This window comes from Schistocerca cancellata, chromosome 6, assembly GCF_023864275.1.
Source record: "Schistocerca cancellata isolate TAMUIC-IGC-003103 chromosome 6, iqSchCanc2.1, whole genome shotgun sequence".
NCBI classification, from domain to species: Eukaryota; Metazoa; Arthropoda; class Insecta; order Orthoptera; family Acrididae; genus Schistocerca; species Schistocerca cancellata.
In genome coordinates this window covers 285,053,954-285,070,796 of record NC_064631.1, presented here as the reverse complement: position 1 = coordinate 285,070,796, position 16,843 = coordinate 285,053,954, and the positions used below count along the sequence as shown (strand labels likewise).

The 16,843-nt window shown below is 38.5% G+C and overlaps 1 protein-coding gene across 1 annotated transcript in view; it reads left to right on the top strand.

Annotated features, from left to right (window-relative positions):
• Positions 1–16,843, top strand: part of LOC126088292 (armadillo repeat-containing protein gudu-like) — a 106,673-nt gene that overhangs the window by 47,202 nt on the left and 42,628 nt on the right. The window contains exons 5-8 of the mRNA XM_049906421.1: positions 1,354–1,602; positions 3,341–3,451; positions 3,554–3,850; positions 4,259–4,555. Coding sequence (XP_049762378.1) covers positions 1,354–1,602; positions 3,341–3,451; positions 3,554–3,850; positions 4,259–4,555 — 954 coding nt within the window. The remainder of the gene's footprint in view (positions 1–1,353; positions 1,603–3,340; positions 3,452–3,553; positions 3,851–4,258; positions 4,556–16,843) is intronic.

Below are 16,843 nucleotides of genomic sequence, written 5' to 3'. Positions count from 1 at the left end.
TCTGTTTGCTGATGACGATAGCTTGGTACAGGTAGTAAAGGATGTTGTGTGCAACTTTGCCTCAGTTTCAAATAGTGCAGTTCATGACCTAAGTTCATGGCTTGTAGAAAATAAACTGATTCTAAATCACAGTAAGACTCAGTTTTTACGGTTTCTAACCCACAATTCAACAAAACCTGACGTTTTAATTTCATAGAATGGGCATATGATAAGTGAAACTGAACAGTTCAAATTTCTAGGTGTTTCTAGTGAATGGAAGGCAACACAAGCAAATCTTCGTGGACATAAAAAATCGCTGTTGTTCATTACTTAGTTCATGTAGAAAACTGCCTATAAAGTCTTAACAAAGTAAGTAATTTTAACATATCTGTGATTTTACCATTGAAGTACCCAGTCCATGGAGAAGCTTCCAGGTAAAAATTATCTTAATAATCTTAACAATAACTAAATCTCGTGTCTTGGCAGTGACAGAATTCAAGTTAAAAGGGCCATCTCTGCTAACACAGTAACTCAGTATCAGGCAGCTGCATGAACACAGAGCACATCAGTGCAGGTAGCAAATTAGCTGATAACAACTCAGCATCAAGGAGTGGTTCAGCAAGAGTGTCAGGAGCAGTTCAGCAGTCAGATGGTTAATCCTACCTTTCAGTATTTATTGTATTTAGGGACAAGTTTGTTCTATTAAACTTCATGTACTTCAACATAATTTCATGAGTACTTAGCTTCTTTCTTTCAAGATTCATTTTCTTCCACTGAATCCAGTCACACTCGTTCCACTGTAAAAATGTTTAAAATAGAATCCTACTTGTCACAAAGCATGTGGCTGTCACACGTTTTTGTTCTCACAATGTTCTTCTGGTAGTTAGTTTCAGCCAACTATTGATTGAAATAAAAAAATATTTCTGTCAGGAAATACATTCCTTCTCTTCAAAACCACCAAAATGACTCAAACATAATACACAGTTTGAAAGATTGATCACCATCAGCATTATTTACACCCTTACCTGTAATACACCATAGATAAGAGGCACAGAATCTGGAATTAACAAGAACTATACACCATTATCTTTCCTTGTATTGATGACCAAAAGCAATTATAAAAATTCCCATTCCCAAGGATTCAACATGTTCCCATTTATTTGAGAGTCGAAATCTCACTAAAAAATTTTAGCAAATAGAACAACTTCTCAGCTGCTTGCACTGCTGTCTCCAGCAACATATTCATTCCATACGACAGAAGTGCAGATTCATTTATTTGATAACGTACTGAGATGTAAAATACAAATACAGGAATCTGTTAATTTTACATGCTCAAAATGACATTTATAATCATATATGTATTTTTCATCACAGGTTGACTTACTTGACATCAACCCAACTGCCTTGCAGTTTCCTGTTGAAGCACTATCACCTGAAGACGTGAAGCAAGTGGAGGTGGCTCGTAACAGCATAAAGGCGCTGTGGACACTCTCAGTATCTAACAGAAACAAAAAAGAAATGCTGAAAGCAAATTGTGTACCTCTCTTTGCGAAGCTCTTCCGGTCAGTTCATCCAGATATTATAATACCCACTGCAGGGATTCTACAAGAATGTGCCTTAGAGGTAAGTTGTGCTGATAGAAATAAGAAATTTCCTGCAATGTTTCCAATTTTATTGCATGACTTATGTCACTCAGGTACGAATTTCATCATTTACTTCCAGTTGTAGGTACTATCATTGTGGTTGTTGTCAAAGTTCCTCATCACAACACAATTGAAAAACCTCCTCTGTTCATCCCTATCCTCTCTTAAGTCAGTCTTTGAAAAGTGTTAAATCAGAATCATTGTAAATAACTGTCTATCTTTGATACTAGGACTGCCATCACAAAGTGTTTTGGATTCCTCCTTTTTATTACACCTGCCTTGCAACTTTTTTCAATATTCCAACATTCTTACTGTGAGTGCAGCCATTTTACTGCTGTTGCTGTTCCTTTTGTGGGTGCAACTGTTCCTGCCATCATTGCAGAAATGCTGGTTCAATAGAAGCCCAAAATTAACACTAGGAGAATGGAAACAATATCTGGTGTATCGCATGCATAAGAACATTCTTCACTGCCACTTTAGTGTCTCCACAGGCATTACAATGCTGCCACACTAAAGTGTTGGTTGGCAGTGGCTCAATAATGACCAGGAAACAGAACATCAAGGGGGACTCATCATATGAGTCAATTTATGGGAAGCAGAAAGTTAGAACCCTCATAGAGACATGCACCAGGATAACTCAGTCTATGGCCGTGTGGCTGTCCACTGAGCACTAGGCGACAAGACTCGGCACGATGCGTGAGGCAAGGGCCGTGGTAGGTGAACTCACTGTAAGCACTCGCTTTTGAAGGTGGCTGTTCATGTGGACAGAGACCTTGTCATGTGTTATCTCACTTGCCATATACAGTATAAGTAAATAACATTCAAATGGTATTGAGAGCATTTAGCTGATTCAATAACACCTCGACATTAGTGTTTCGAGTGTGAACACTTTGATTTTGCATATCTTTTCCTGGAGGTAGCTAACAATTAAATTTTGAGTCTTCATTTATAAACAGTTTCAGAGGTTGTTTGCATTACAATTACTGTATGGTGATGTATATTTCAGCACATGGTATACTTAATAGAGAGGCTCTCATATGTTGTATAAGGAACTTCCTTAGACATTCCTTATCCTTTGGGTTTATAAAGTGCATCAGATGTGTATGTCATGCAGAAAAATGGCATTCTTATCATAAGATCGTGCATTATACCACAGAGGTAGACAGAATGCTTTTTATAATATATCATGTGGAGATTAGAATCTGTTTTCTCTGTAGTAATGAATACAGCCCACACTCTTGGCAGTATTTACTATGGCATGTTGCAGGACATGAATCTACAATCAAAAGTTCTAATAATTATCACAGTCTGACTCATAGGACCAGATTATCGATAGCTAACTTGTGTGGATTCTGTGATCTTTATAATCACTTCCATTGTGAAATCATGATGTATCATTCTCCTCATGATAATTGTATCCAACTAGAGGAAGCTATACAAATCACCCCTATTTAAGAGACACCACTCAGCTACTATTTGTTGACTTAGGCCTTTCATATGTATCATCTGCATGAGTGGCAAGGCTGAACAATATTATAAAGTGGTAAATTATCAATTTTCATTCTTTCCTCTTGATTTCTGCAGTCTGCTTCCAATCACTATATACTTTCTGCATGCTTTAACAAAAGTAATGTAATTCAGTACAGCATTCTGTTAAAATGTTATAATAGCTGGTGGCCATGAAAGTTTGACAGACATGAAGACTAACCTTCTTTCAGAAAAGTTACCAGTCAGCGTTTGAGAATCATGGGATGATAGCTGATTTTGTTCAGTATCTTTTTTCTGAAAGTGCAGAACTGAAAAAGCATTCAGCTTCAGCTATATTTAGGGTGAGTTATTAGATCTGCTTGAAATTACATTCATTTTTAAGAAGATGAAACAGATTTTTTTGCTTTTGCATCTGCAAATTCTAATATTTTTCTTTTTAACAGTGTGCAGAGGGTGACATTACACGAAATATGGTTCGGCTGGCTGATGGCTTATACATTTTAGTCAAGCTTGCCAAAACCATCAAAGTTCATCCAGACAGATTACTTTTAGCTGCTGTGACAGGTGCAATATGGAAATGTGCTCTTAATTCTGAGAATGTTCAACGATTTGATGAACTTGAAGCTGTGGAAGTTTTGATTGCTATTTTACAAGATGAATATAGAGAGCTACATAGCTTTTGTCTTGTGACAAGGAATCCTATTTGTCGCAAAGAATGTTTTCTACCAGAAATTCTTGAGGTAATTTGTGGATATTTTGTATGTTTGAATGTAGCCGTAGATGTCACTATTTCCAAGGCTTAAAAATTTAATGTTCACTGGAAAGTAGAGACAAGGAATAAGCTAACTTATGCAGTGTATTACGTTTCGTTGTTCCTTACAAGCATTGTAAAAAGTGTTATTTCATTTTATAGATTGAAAAACATTCTTCATATAGAAAATTCAGGACTCAGTCAATAATAAACTATTGGTGTCTTTTGCAAGAAACTGAAAAAGCATAACAAGTTGAATATTTACTGGTACTCTGAAAGAACTCGTTTTCAGAAGCGTATTTATTCCTCTTTATATAGTATTATAAACAAACATTACATTTTAAACAATTATTTTCCTTAAGACTTTAATCCAAATATACCTACTCAATTTGAACAGGTGTTGACAAATGTGATTGGAGGACTATCGCAGTTTGCAAAACTTTCTCACAACCGCGAAGCTCTTCGTGAAGCACGTGTTGTTCCCTTGCTGGTGGAATTGTTGTTTGAATCAAAAGAAGATCTGCTTGAAAATGTTGCTCATCTACTGGGTGAATGTGCCAAAGAAAAGGAATCAATGTCCATCATTGAAGAACTTGATGGTGTCAGTCTTCTTTGGTCACTGCTTAAAAACCCATCAACAAATGTGCAAGCAAACGCTGCTTGGGCTTTGTGCCCATGCCTTGAAAATTCAAAGGTATGAAAGTAATTGTTCACTGAAGCTTGAGATGTTGATATGTTACCTAAAGCTCTGAAATACATCACATAAATTTCACACTTAACTCAGTCAAATATAATACGAACTAATATTGTATAGCTGTGAAAAACTCAATTAAATGGCATGAAAAGAAAGCACTTCATACAGAATACAAAGATAATTATTCACCTACTATAACATCTTGGTTTACTGCTGTTCCTGTACAAAACCACACATTACAGTTTAAATGCTGGGGAAACCATGAAGAATATTAATGACATGGCATTATTATACATATTTTTTGCATATCACCAGCAGTTAGAATAGAATGATCATTTGTACCCAGTATAAAATATTCATAGTTGAGCCTCGAGTGGGTGCACCTATGTATAAAGCACACCAAACAAAAATAATATTGTCTTGTATCATTCCATTGTTGTTTCAAAATTGCGAGCCCATACCTTTTCCTTTATTATTGCTTCAGCTAACACTGTGATAAGTTGTGTTGTCATATCTCCAAGTGAGCAGTGGTAATACAAAATAAACAGCAAGCTATGTGACAAAAAATTTATGATCCATGCTAGAAAATGCTCCACATTCCAAGCTGACAGCACAATCCCACAATGTGGCAGTTGTCTACAGGATAGTAACTAAATAAACATTTGGCAGGGATCTGATGTAACTGTGCTGTTTGGTGCTTTGATTGGGTCATTATCTGGGGTAACACTTGTATCTGGTAACAGAGTGGTATAATTAATGTTTATGTCATTATTGCTTAATCAAACAGTGATTTATATCATACAACATAAGTTTATTCTATCATTGTTTCATTAAACTAAGATTAAACTGTAATTTGGCTTATTCACATTTACTTTGGTAACACAATGACAGCTATTCTTTACACGTGTACAAAGTACGCTGCCCGCCCACTAGTGTTATGATAGTGCACCAACTTGAGCGTTAACACATTAAATGTCCTATCACAAAATATTTTCTAAGAGAGAGATGTTAATGGAACGTTCAGTCTTTGCATAGTAATGAGTCCACCCCACCTGGTTATCCTGAGTTAGGTTATCCATGGTTTCCCTAATTGTTTAAGGAAAATGCCAGGAAGGTTCTTTCGAAAAACAACAAGGAATTTCCCTCTTCATCCTTCCTTGTTCTCTGTCTCTAATGAAGACACTGTTGATGGGAAAAGAACCCTGATCTTCCTTACTTTTGCGCTTATCCTTTAGTGCATTCCACATACTACATCTGTGACAAAAGCCGTGTGTGGAAGGACTTTTTGCTTAATAGTCCGCATATTTGTTAAAGGTTTAATGTGGGCACATTTACACTGAATTGAATTAAATTTTATTTGATCCTGTAGGATTATATTGTATACAGTGAATGTACATGTAATGTAGGACATGTCAAAATACAAAAACCTTCATTATCACATACTTTCTAACTATTCTAACATCATTGATTATAATGAACAATGTTTACAAATTTTATATGAGCATTACTCATCAACACTATAAAATTCTTTTTCTTCCAGATAGTCTTGTAGGTCTTTTAAAACTTAGTATCATGTACAAATATGTAGTTTTTTAGGCAGACTTCTTAGTAATTTGATACCTGAGTACTGGGGTCCTTTCTCAAGCATTGTCAGTTGGTGGGGTATGCTTCATATGTCATTCTTCCTCTGCTTGTTGTGGGTGTGTACACTATCATTTGTAGTCCACTCTGCACTATCTTTCGAACATGTAGTATAGTTTGATATATGTACAAGGAGAAAAAAGTTAAGATGACTAGTCTTTTGAAGCAGTTTCTGCATGTTTCAGAAGTCTTTCTTCTCAATATGATTCAGACTGCTTTTTTTGTAATGTGAACACCCTTTTAATTTCTTGAATGTTGCAGTTGTGGTTCAAAGAGTCCATGGTAAAGCTGTTTGTCTGCATACTGTGCTAGCTGCCTCATTATAAATATTATGGAGTGGAGTTTCTTACAGACAGAATTAATATATTGTTTCTATTCAGCTTGTTATCCACAGAAATACCTAAGAATCTAGTGGATTCTACTTCATCTAGTCTCATTTCATCCACCTCTAAATCCATGTGCACAACCTTCTCTTTATTTCTGAACACTGCATACATAGTCTTTTTTAGGTTTATAACAAGTCCATTTTCCAGGAGCTGTGGTGTTTGTTGATATGTATGCTCTTCTCTCAAAGTGTGCCACAGTTTGGTCATTGTTCAGTATTGTCCTGTCATCAGCATATGATATTTTCTTCTCTTTCTCTTCAACACCTATGTCATTAACACACAGATGAAACAGCAATGGCCCCATTACCAATCCCTGTGGCACTCCATATCGAATGGTTTTGGTTTCTGACTGATAAGCATCCCCTATTGATACATATTGCTTCCTGTTGCATAGGTTTCATTCTATCCATTTCCCTGCTTGCCGTCAAATACCATAGTTTTCCAATTTTCTTGTCAGTATTTCATGGTCAGTACTGTCAAATACTTTGGAGAGATCCAGAATCATTGCAGATACAACTTGTTTTTCATCTAAGGACTGTATAATGTATCTGGTCAGATTGGCAACTGCTGATTCCATAGATCTACTCTTTCTGAAACCATGCTGTAGTGGTACAATAATGTGGTATTTGTCCAGATAGACAACTAATCTATTATACATAAGCGTACTGTTACTGAAGAACTTGCCTGTACTGTAGAAGCAACTGTCATGAAGAAATAACTTTATTTATTCCTGAGGGTATTTTTACTCTGTAGTTGCAACGGTCAAGAATTGTCAAGTAACTATGGACAATATGGCCACACAAATGAAGGATTTAACTTTATTTATGTTTTAAGATATTTTTGCTTTCTATATGACATTTTGTTTTTCAGATTTGATTATGACAAGGGTTTAGAGAGTCTTCACTACATTCCAACTGAACCACAAATTCAGCAGTGTGTGCTTCTAGCATTTACAGGGCGCTATTCAATTTTGATAATAGAAAACACATCATTGGAGAAGCTACAACTATATATTTTTTAAATGTTTATTTTAACAGTCTCAGCTACAAATTTCACAGATAGATTCTAGTTTTGATGATTTTATGGTCATCTTCAGATCTATAAATAAAAATAAATCATTCCTAAGTATCTATTTGAGTAGGCATCACGTTGAAACTGTTTGTGACTCTATACTTACCTGTTGTATACTGCTGATAGAAACCTCTTGTGTTTCCTTCTGGGTGGGAACAAAGTAATGAGTATGACTCTCATCAGAATGTTGCGGTACATTAGCATTGCCACCTGGCTGGAAATTCAAGAGCTTATCATCATACTAAAAATATATGAATTTAAAACTTTTAAAATTGTATTTGATTAATTGTGAGTTGTTAAAAGTCAAGAAATTTTGTAAAAATACTCAGTGATAAGATGTAAAATAAATGTAATAGCTTTACACCAGATTCGTAATAAAATAATAGAATTTAGCAGAATCCAACATGTTACTAATCCCATCCTGTTAATATTTCAATGAAAATAATCACTTTTTGAAGATATAATATAATTAAATCAATAAAATATCTACTCACCAAGTGACAGGAGGAGAAAACTCATATAAAACAATGTAAAATCCAGACTGGAATGTACCAATATTAAGAAAAGCATAGTTGCTATTCACCGTGTAGCGGAGATGCTCAGTCACAGATGGGCACAACAGAAAGACTCTTCAGTTAAAACGTCCGGGCTGAGAGGCTGTGGTCGATGTATAAAATTTCTACCTAACGTTTCGTCTCCCGAATCTGGTGTAAAGCTATTACATTTATTTTAGGTAGAAATTTTATACATCGACCACGGCCTCTCAGCCCGGAAGTTTTAACTGAAGACAACACCGGCCGTGAAAGCCTACATTGTATGAACAGAAAGACTGTCAGAAAATGAGCTTTAGGCCAACAATGCCTTCTCAGACAACATATGCACACGCGCGCACATGCGCACACACACACACACGCACTCACACACACAGCAGCCAGAGACTGTGGTCATGTGTGTATCAGTTGAATATACATGTGTGTGTGTGTGTGTGTGTGTGCGTGCGTGCGTGCGTGCGTGTGTGTGCGTGCGCGTGAACGCGTGCGTGTGTCGTCTATTTCTGGTGAAGGCCTTGTTGGCTGAAAGCTGACTTTCTGACAGTCTTTTTGTTGTGCCTCTCTGAGACTCAGCATCTCTGCCATATGGAGAGTAGCAAGTATGTTTTCATAATATTGTTACAAACACATATAAAAGTTATGGAAATATGTCAGCTTTGAGAGCCAGTGGCTCCATCTTCTAGCAGAAGGGTTGATCCACCTGACTGTCTCCACTGTAAGGCTCGCCCTATGCACCATCCTGCCACTACCTACACCAGACCAGTAACTGGCAAAACATGTACTATCAAAGAGACAGCCACCTGTGAAATGACACATTGTGTACCAGCCATTATGTAACCACTGTTTAGCCTTCTACACTGATATTAGTACCACCAGGTTATCAGTTTGGATGAATGGGCACAGGCAGAGGGTTTATACTGGCAATACACAATATCCTGTTGCAGAGCATGTTCTACAACATAATAGTCATATACCCACAACTTTTTTCACCGTATGTGCTATGTGAATTCTCTCCTCTGACACCAGTTTCTCAGAACTCAGCAGATGGGAACTACTGCTGCATGTCCTTGGTTCTCACCACCCACTTGGCCTAAGTTTACACATTGCTTTTCTCCATTCTGTTTTAGTTTTCTGCATTTTTTTTTCTGAACTGCCTAGTCCACCATATTTTACACAAAGCTTTCAACCATGGCCTTCATCAGAAAAAGAGAAACACAAACCTTTAATACACATAAGCAAGTCACCTCACGCACACGTGACCACCTATTCTGGCAGCTCTGTGTAAATGGTGTGTGTTTCTCTTTTTCTGATGAAGTCTGTGGCCAAAAGCTTTGTGTAAATGTCTTTTAATTGTATCTGTCTGCAACTTTATATGTCATCTTTATGGCAAGTAGCAATCTATCGCTGGCCAGAGTGGCTGAGCAATTGTAGGTGCTACAGTCTGGAACCGCACGATCGCTACGGTCGCAGGCTCGAATCCTGCCTTGGGCATGGATGTGTGTTATGTCCTTAGGTTAGTTAGGTTTAAGTAGTTTTAAGTTCCAGGGGACTGATGAACTCAGCAGTTAAGTCCCATAGTGCTCAGAGCCATATTTGAGCAAATTTTCTTTTCCTACATTGTTGATGTCCTTACCTGGCATTTCCATTGCCTGGACTTAGCTTTCTGCTCTTATTAACTCTTGCATGATGTTTTGTCAGTAATCTCTGTCTTTCTTATTTCCTATCTTCTACCTGTAAACTCTCAGGTTCTCAAATCTCGTTCGGTGCAGTTTCCAACAGTGTTTTCTTCTCATCCTGCATGTTAACTCCCCCCTTACCCAGGGTTGAGTGTGTGTTTTCCATAAGTCCACCCATTTCCTAGAGCTCACCATCACTTTTCCTTTTTCCTCTTCCTTTCCCTTCAATGCTTCTGCTAGAGTAAGTAGCCTCTAGCTCTGAGAGCTTGCACATTTCCATAAGTTTCATATGTGTTTTCTCCTGCTGCTGCTTTGTGAGTAGATTTTTTTTATCTATCTAATTGTATTTTAATTCCACTCTGTGTTGTAAAGATCTCTGTGCCATGGGCAGTGGTTGTAATGGAGGAAGAGAAAGCAGTGGCTAGACAATTAATAAAGTGTAGTATTAAAATGTAACTAAGATATTATCTAAAATACATGCTTAAATGAATTTAAGAGTGATAAGCTTTTTGGATAAATGCATCTATTATTCATACATGAGACATCTTATAAAAATAAGCGTTTGGAGACCATCTGACTGACACTTAACACTTGGCTGTACCAACAGAGACACATTTGAAATTTTGCACTCAGCACACAAGGTAAATTTTTAAAACATACTGGAAGAACTTGTGTCGATATCAACTCTGAAAATCAACTAAAGTACTCAATCTTCAATATGATTTCAAGAATTCCGCATATTTCATGAAATTTTGTGATATACTGAGATAGCCCAGTCAACAACGTCTGTCCATGTTTGCTACAGCACCACTTGTCGGAAGATGACCTTAGCAGCACACTATAGTTGCAGGCAGTGTAGCAGCCCAGCTATATACAGATTGAGCCCAGTGTTCACCAGCAAAACTGCATGCCAAAGAAGCCGTATTTTGGAACACGTATTATGTTAGAGTATAATGACTTTTCTGGAGACTAGAAATCTACTCTGTAGGAATCAGCATGGGTTTCGAAAAAGACGGTCATGTGAAACCCAGCTCGCGCTATTCGTCCACGAGACTCAGAGGGCCATAGACACGGGTTCACAGGTAGATGCCGTGTTTCTTGACTTCCGCAAGGCATTCGATACAGTTCCCCACAGTCGTTTAATGAACAAAGTAAGAGCATATGGACTATCAGACCAATTGTGTGATTGGATTGAGGAGTTCCTAGATAACAGGACGCAGCATGTTATTCTCAATGGAGAGAAGTCTTCCGAAGTAAGAGTGATTTCAGGTGTGCCGCAGGGGAGTGTCATAGGACCATTGCTATTCACAATATACATAAATGACCTGGTGGATGACATCGGAAGTTCACTGAGGCTTTTTGCAGATGATGCTGTGGTGTATCGAGAGGTTGTAACAATGGAAAATTGTACTGAAATGCAGGAGAATCTGCAGCGAATTGACGCATGGTGCAGGGAATGGCAATTGAATCTCAATGTAGACAAGTGTAATGTGTTGCGAATACACAGAAAGATAGATCCTTTATCATTTAGCTACAAAATAGCAGGTCAGCAACTGGAAGCAGTTAATACCATAAATTATCTGGGAGTACGCATTAGGAGTGATTTAAAATGGAATGATCATATAATGTTGATCGTCGGTAAAGCAGATGCCAGACTGAGATTCATTGGAAGAATCCTAAGGAACAGCAATCCGAAAACAAAGGAAGTAGGGTACAGTACGCTTGTTCGCCCACTGCTTCAATACTGCTCAGCAGTGTGGGATCCGTACCAGATAGGGTTGATAGAAGAGAGAGAGAAGATCCAACGGAGAGCAGCGCGCTCCGTTACAGGATCATTTAGTAATCGCGAAAGCGTTACGGAGATGATAGATAAACTCCAGTGGAAGACTCTGCAAGAGAGACGCTCAGTAGCTCGGTACGGGCTTTTGTCAAAGTTTCGAGAACATACCTTCACCGAAGAGTCAAGCAGTATATTGCTCCCTCCTACGTATATCTCGCGAAGAGACCATGAGGATAAAATCAGAGAGATTAGAGCCCACACAGAGGCATACCGACAATCCTTCTTTCCACGAACAATACGACACTGGAATAGAAGGGAGAACCGATAGAGGTACTGAAGGTACCCTCCGCCACACACCGTCAGGTGGCTTGCGGAGTATGGATGTAGATGTAGATGTAGATGTAGTGTAAACGGTGTACACTCAGTGTTTATGAACAATGTGTTAATTTGATTACTATTTATACATTTTTAATAATTTGTTTTACGTATGGATATTAGGTGCACTTATCCAAACAGCTTATCACTCTTAAATTAATTTGAGTGCTTGTTCTAGACAACATCTTTGTTATATTTCAAAATATTATTAATTGTCTAGCCATTCACTCTCCCACCTTGTACTTTCCTTCACTGCTCTGGATACCACATCTATTAGTAGACATTAATGTGAGTTGTGTCCACTGATTTCCTTTATGATGTCTTGAATTCACTGGTGACACTTTCAGTGAAGTGTCCGACTGTATGTGGAAGAAAGGCAGCCCACTCTTCCTCAGGATCCGAAACCAGGAAGGTAGTGGTGCTCGGGGTCTCGAGCGAAGTCTACATTCTACGTTATCCAAAAACTGCTCCATTGGTTTCAGGTCAGGACTCTGGGCAGGCTAGTTCACTTTAGAGATGTTATTGTAAAAAAAACATTGCCTCACAGATGCTGTTTTATGAAAAGGTGCATTGTTAAGCTGATACAATCATTGTCTCCTAAATGATCTCTACTGTATGTAGCTCACAATGCTGTAAAATTTGTTCGTATCATTCTGCATCTGGTGTTTTCTCCAAGTGCAGTAAGGGGACCACATCCTAACCATGAAAAACACCCCCACACTGTTACACCACCTCCTCTGTATTTCATTGTTGGCATTACGTATGATGGCAGGTACCATCTGCTAGGCATTCACCTAACCCAAGCCCTTCCATCAGATTGCCTCTGGCTACAGCATGGTTAATCACTTCAAATCACTGATTTTCAGTCTTCCATTGACCAATGGTGTCGCTCTTTACACCACCGCAAGTGTCACTTAGCATTGAATACGGAAATGTGTAGCTTACGACGAGCTGCTGGATCATTCTACCCAATTCTTTTCAACTCCCTACACACAGTCATTGTGCTAACCGGAGTGCAGGTAACACTTTGGAACTCCTTCCACTGATTTCTTGTAATTTTTTACATCCTTTCTTCTCAAAGCTCAACAGTTCCTGTCTGTCAGTACTTGAGGCATGTTGTGTTAGCTGTGGTTGTTGCTTCCCATTTCCACTTCACCAGCAGTCAACTTGGGCAGATTTAGAAGAGTTGAAACATCCTTGATGGATTTTTTGTTTGATATCCAATGATTAGTCCAGACTTGAAGTCACGAGCTCTCCTGATCGACCCGTTCTGCTTTTAGTGCTTCTCTACCGACAATGCAGTACTCCCCACCTTGTTTTATACTGACAGTTCTGTCTCTCATGACATCTTGTGGACAATTCTGCAGTACACAGAGTTGCCCAGATACTTTTCATCACATAGTGCAGATCTGTATGATTCAGCATGGGATTAGTAATATGCTGAATATCACTGAATGCTGTTACAAATCTGATATAGAGCGATTTCTCTTATTTTACAGTGAAGATGACACTAATACCCTCAAATCAACAAGAACACTACTTTTGAATGTACCAAGTTTCAATTAATTGAACACAGTGAAATATACACAATGCAGTCATAAAGCAAGTGAGACAACAAAGTCAAAGAAATTATGAAGACAAAGAACTACTTCACAGATATCATATACCACAGTTTATCGGTTGATTGTTTATTCCCACATAGTTCCCTCCCCCACTGGCCCAGCCCCTGCCCTCCGCCTTCCACTGCCCCTAAAGTGCAGAGCACCCAGAATATAGGGGTACTGAAACATAGTCTGTCATCCAGCTCTTGTGAAGATGGCTGTTCATGACATCAGTGCAGCTGTAGGTGTGGTTTAGCACATGACCAGTGGTTAATGGTTGGAAGTTGGCAAGTTGGCCCTGTAATTGAGCTCTACGTGTGTGTGCCAGTGGGTTTTGTAATGGGCAATGTTGTACATATGATCATTTTGAAGAGAAACCCTGAAAGTGTTATATATATATTTATAACAGAGGGAAACATTCCACATGGGAAAAATATATCTAAAAACAAAGATGCTGTAACTTACCAAACGAAATCATTGGTATGATGATAGGAGACAATAAAAAACACACAAACACACACACAAATTTCAAGCTTTCGCAACCCAAGGTTGCTTCATCAGGAAAGAGGGAAGGAGAGGGAAAGACGAAAGGATGTGGGTTTTAAGGGAAAGGGTAAGGAGTCATTCCAATCCCGGGAGTGCAAAGACTTACCTTAGGGGGAAAAAAGGACAGGTATACACTCACACACACACACACACACACACACACACACACACACACACACACATCCATCCGCACATATAGAGACACAGGCAGACATAATGGATATGTGTGTGTGTGCGAGTTGGGTTGTGAAAGCTTGAAATTTGTGTGTGTGTTTGTGTGTTTTTTATTGTCTCATATAAGTCCAGTTCGATGTGGAAGGTACACAGTTTGCCACAGTGATGACTGGTGGTCCCAGGTGTAGCAGCTTCTATCCTTCCATTTTGTCTCAGCATTCATTATGTTTTCTATGCTGTCTCTTTATCAGTGCCTGTTTGTCAGCTGTTTTCTTCAAAAAGTATTGCTCCACAATGGACTAGTGATCTCCAGGATGAACAGTCAATTCCTAAGATCTTCCAGATGTTAACATTAATGTGACAAATCTTCATGTTAGCTTTAGTGTCATCCTTCAATTATTTCTTCTGCTCCCACGCACTTTGTTTGCCAGTTGTTAACTCAGAATAAAACACTTGTTTGGGAATGTGATTATTCAGCATGCTGACTACATGCCCTGCTAAGAGTAACTGGCACTCTAAAATCATCGCTTCTACACTGGTTGTGTGTGCATCTTCAAGGTTGTTGATATTTGTGCATCTGTCATGGCATGTTATAAGCAGAATCATTCTCAGGCATTGCTGGTGATATTGTCCAGCTATTTAAGGTGCTGTAGGTGACATGTCCAGGAGTCAGATCCATAAAGCAGGATGGGAATTTCAACTGAATTGTACACAAGTATCTTCATTGCACCATTGAAATCATGGTCGTCAAATATTCAAGATCTTAGTCTTGCAAAGGATGCTCCAGCATGTTTAATTCTGTACTGGATTTCCATTATCTATATTTGCACTTGATGAGAGGAAGCTGTCAAGATAAGGAATGGTGTTAACTATTTAAAGACTACCTCTGTTGATGGTGACACTGACGTCTTTGTCTATTCTGAGGTGCTGGTTAGTGAAGGATCTGTGTTTTTACTGGTATTCTGTTTGGGACCAATATTTTTGTATGTTGTGGAGAATGCATTCAGCATTAACACCACTCCTTCTTTGGAATGAACTGCAATTGCATTAACTCAACTAATGCTGCAGGAAATGTTCATGGCCTTGCTTTTAAAGGGCTCAGATTACACAGTTTCCCATCAATCCTGTAAGTTGACTGTATTGTTGGGGGAAGATAATTTTTGACTAACTGCATAATAGTGGCAACATACAAGGAAAATAACATGGGAACAGTCACACATCTTTGTTTAGCACTGGTATTAATATGGAATGCTTCACCAATAGAGTCATTACCAATGACAGCTGCTGTCATATCTATGTAGAACAGTTTCAAGATGCCAGTAAATTATTGTGGAAACCCATAAAGAGCTAAAATCTTCCTTAAAGCTTCAAAGTTTATGGAATCAGATGCCTTAGTGAGGTCAAATAAATTGATTACTTTATTTTTTGCTAATATTCATAAGAAACAGTAATCCAAAAATATTTGCTGATTTAGAGTCAGCATGTTGTTGGAAAACGGCTATGCATGACTTCTTTTAGGGTGAGATAGTTGCTGCACTCTCTTTCTAGATGACCTAGGAACTATGTTTAGTGGAAAACAGATGCAAGATAATTGAGTGATTCCTAGTTACTGCAGCCTTCATCCACCATTCCAGTTGAGATAGGACTTACTGTCGTAACACCTGGTTCAGTGTTAAGGATTTTTTATGCCGTTGACCACACATGGTTCATCTGCCTTTAGGGGAAGTTTGCTATTCCAAGGGCAAGCGAGTGCCTTACCAGCACCAGATTATCTGCTTCCATTACTCTTCTACTTTGGCTAGCATCTGTAATGATAGCTAATTGTGCAGACAGCACAGGATGAGCAGGTAGCACTGCATCGGTGAGGCTCACCTGAGGATCATGAAAAGTCTCATCCATTTCCAAAGACCAGTTGAGTACTCATCTGCCTGATGTGTCCTGACCTGAGAGTGCATCTGTGAGAGGTGATTGAGTGGCTGCTGTTGACAGTAGGTGATGTATAAAAATTCACCATTTCAAGAAAATGTGTGAACTGTTGATAGTCTGTTGGACTTGGAAGATCACACTGAGCAGTTATCTTCTGTGATAATGGGTAGATACTATCTCCAAAGACCCTATGTCCAAGGAAAGTTATCTCAGTCTTGCCAGTGATGCAATTATCTTCATTCAAGGCAATGCCACGGTTGGTGTCAACTGACAACCATCATATGTATTGATGATATTGTCGACTCTCTTCACCATTCAAACTACAGAGCAACCATGTGCTCCTGTTAAAGTGCAACCATCTGAAACATTTATTTGTAGTGTATTCTTTAAATCCATGATCGGTGCAAACTGTGCAATAAAATCAGCACCTAAGATAGGTTCTGCAGTGTCAGCAGCCACTAATGTTCACTTGATAGGGGCGGTAAAACCTATATCAGTGTCTTGTAGTCATTGGAGAGGATTGCCAGGTTGTATACATCCTTCGACTGTTGTAGATGATCT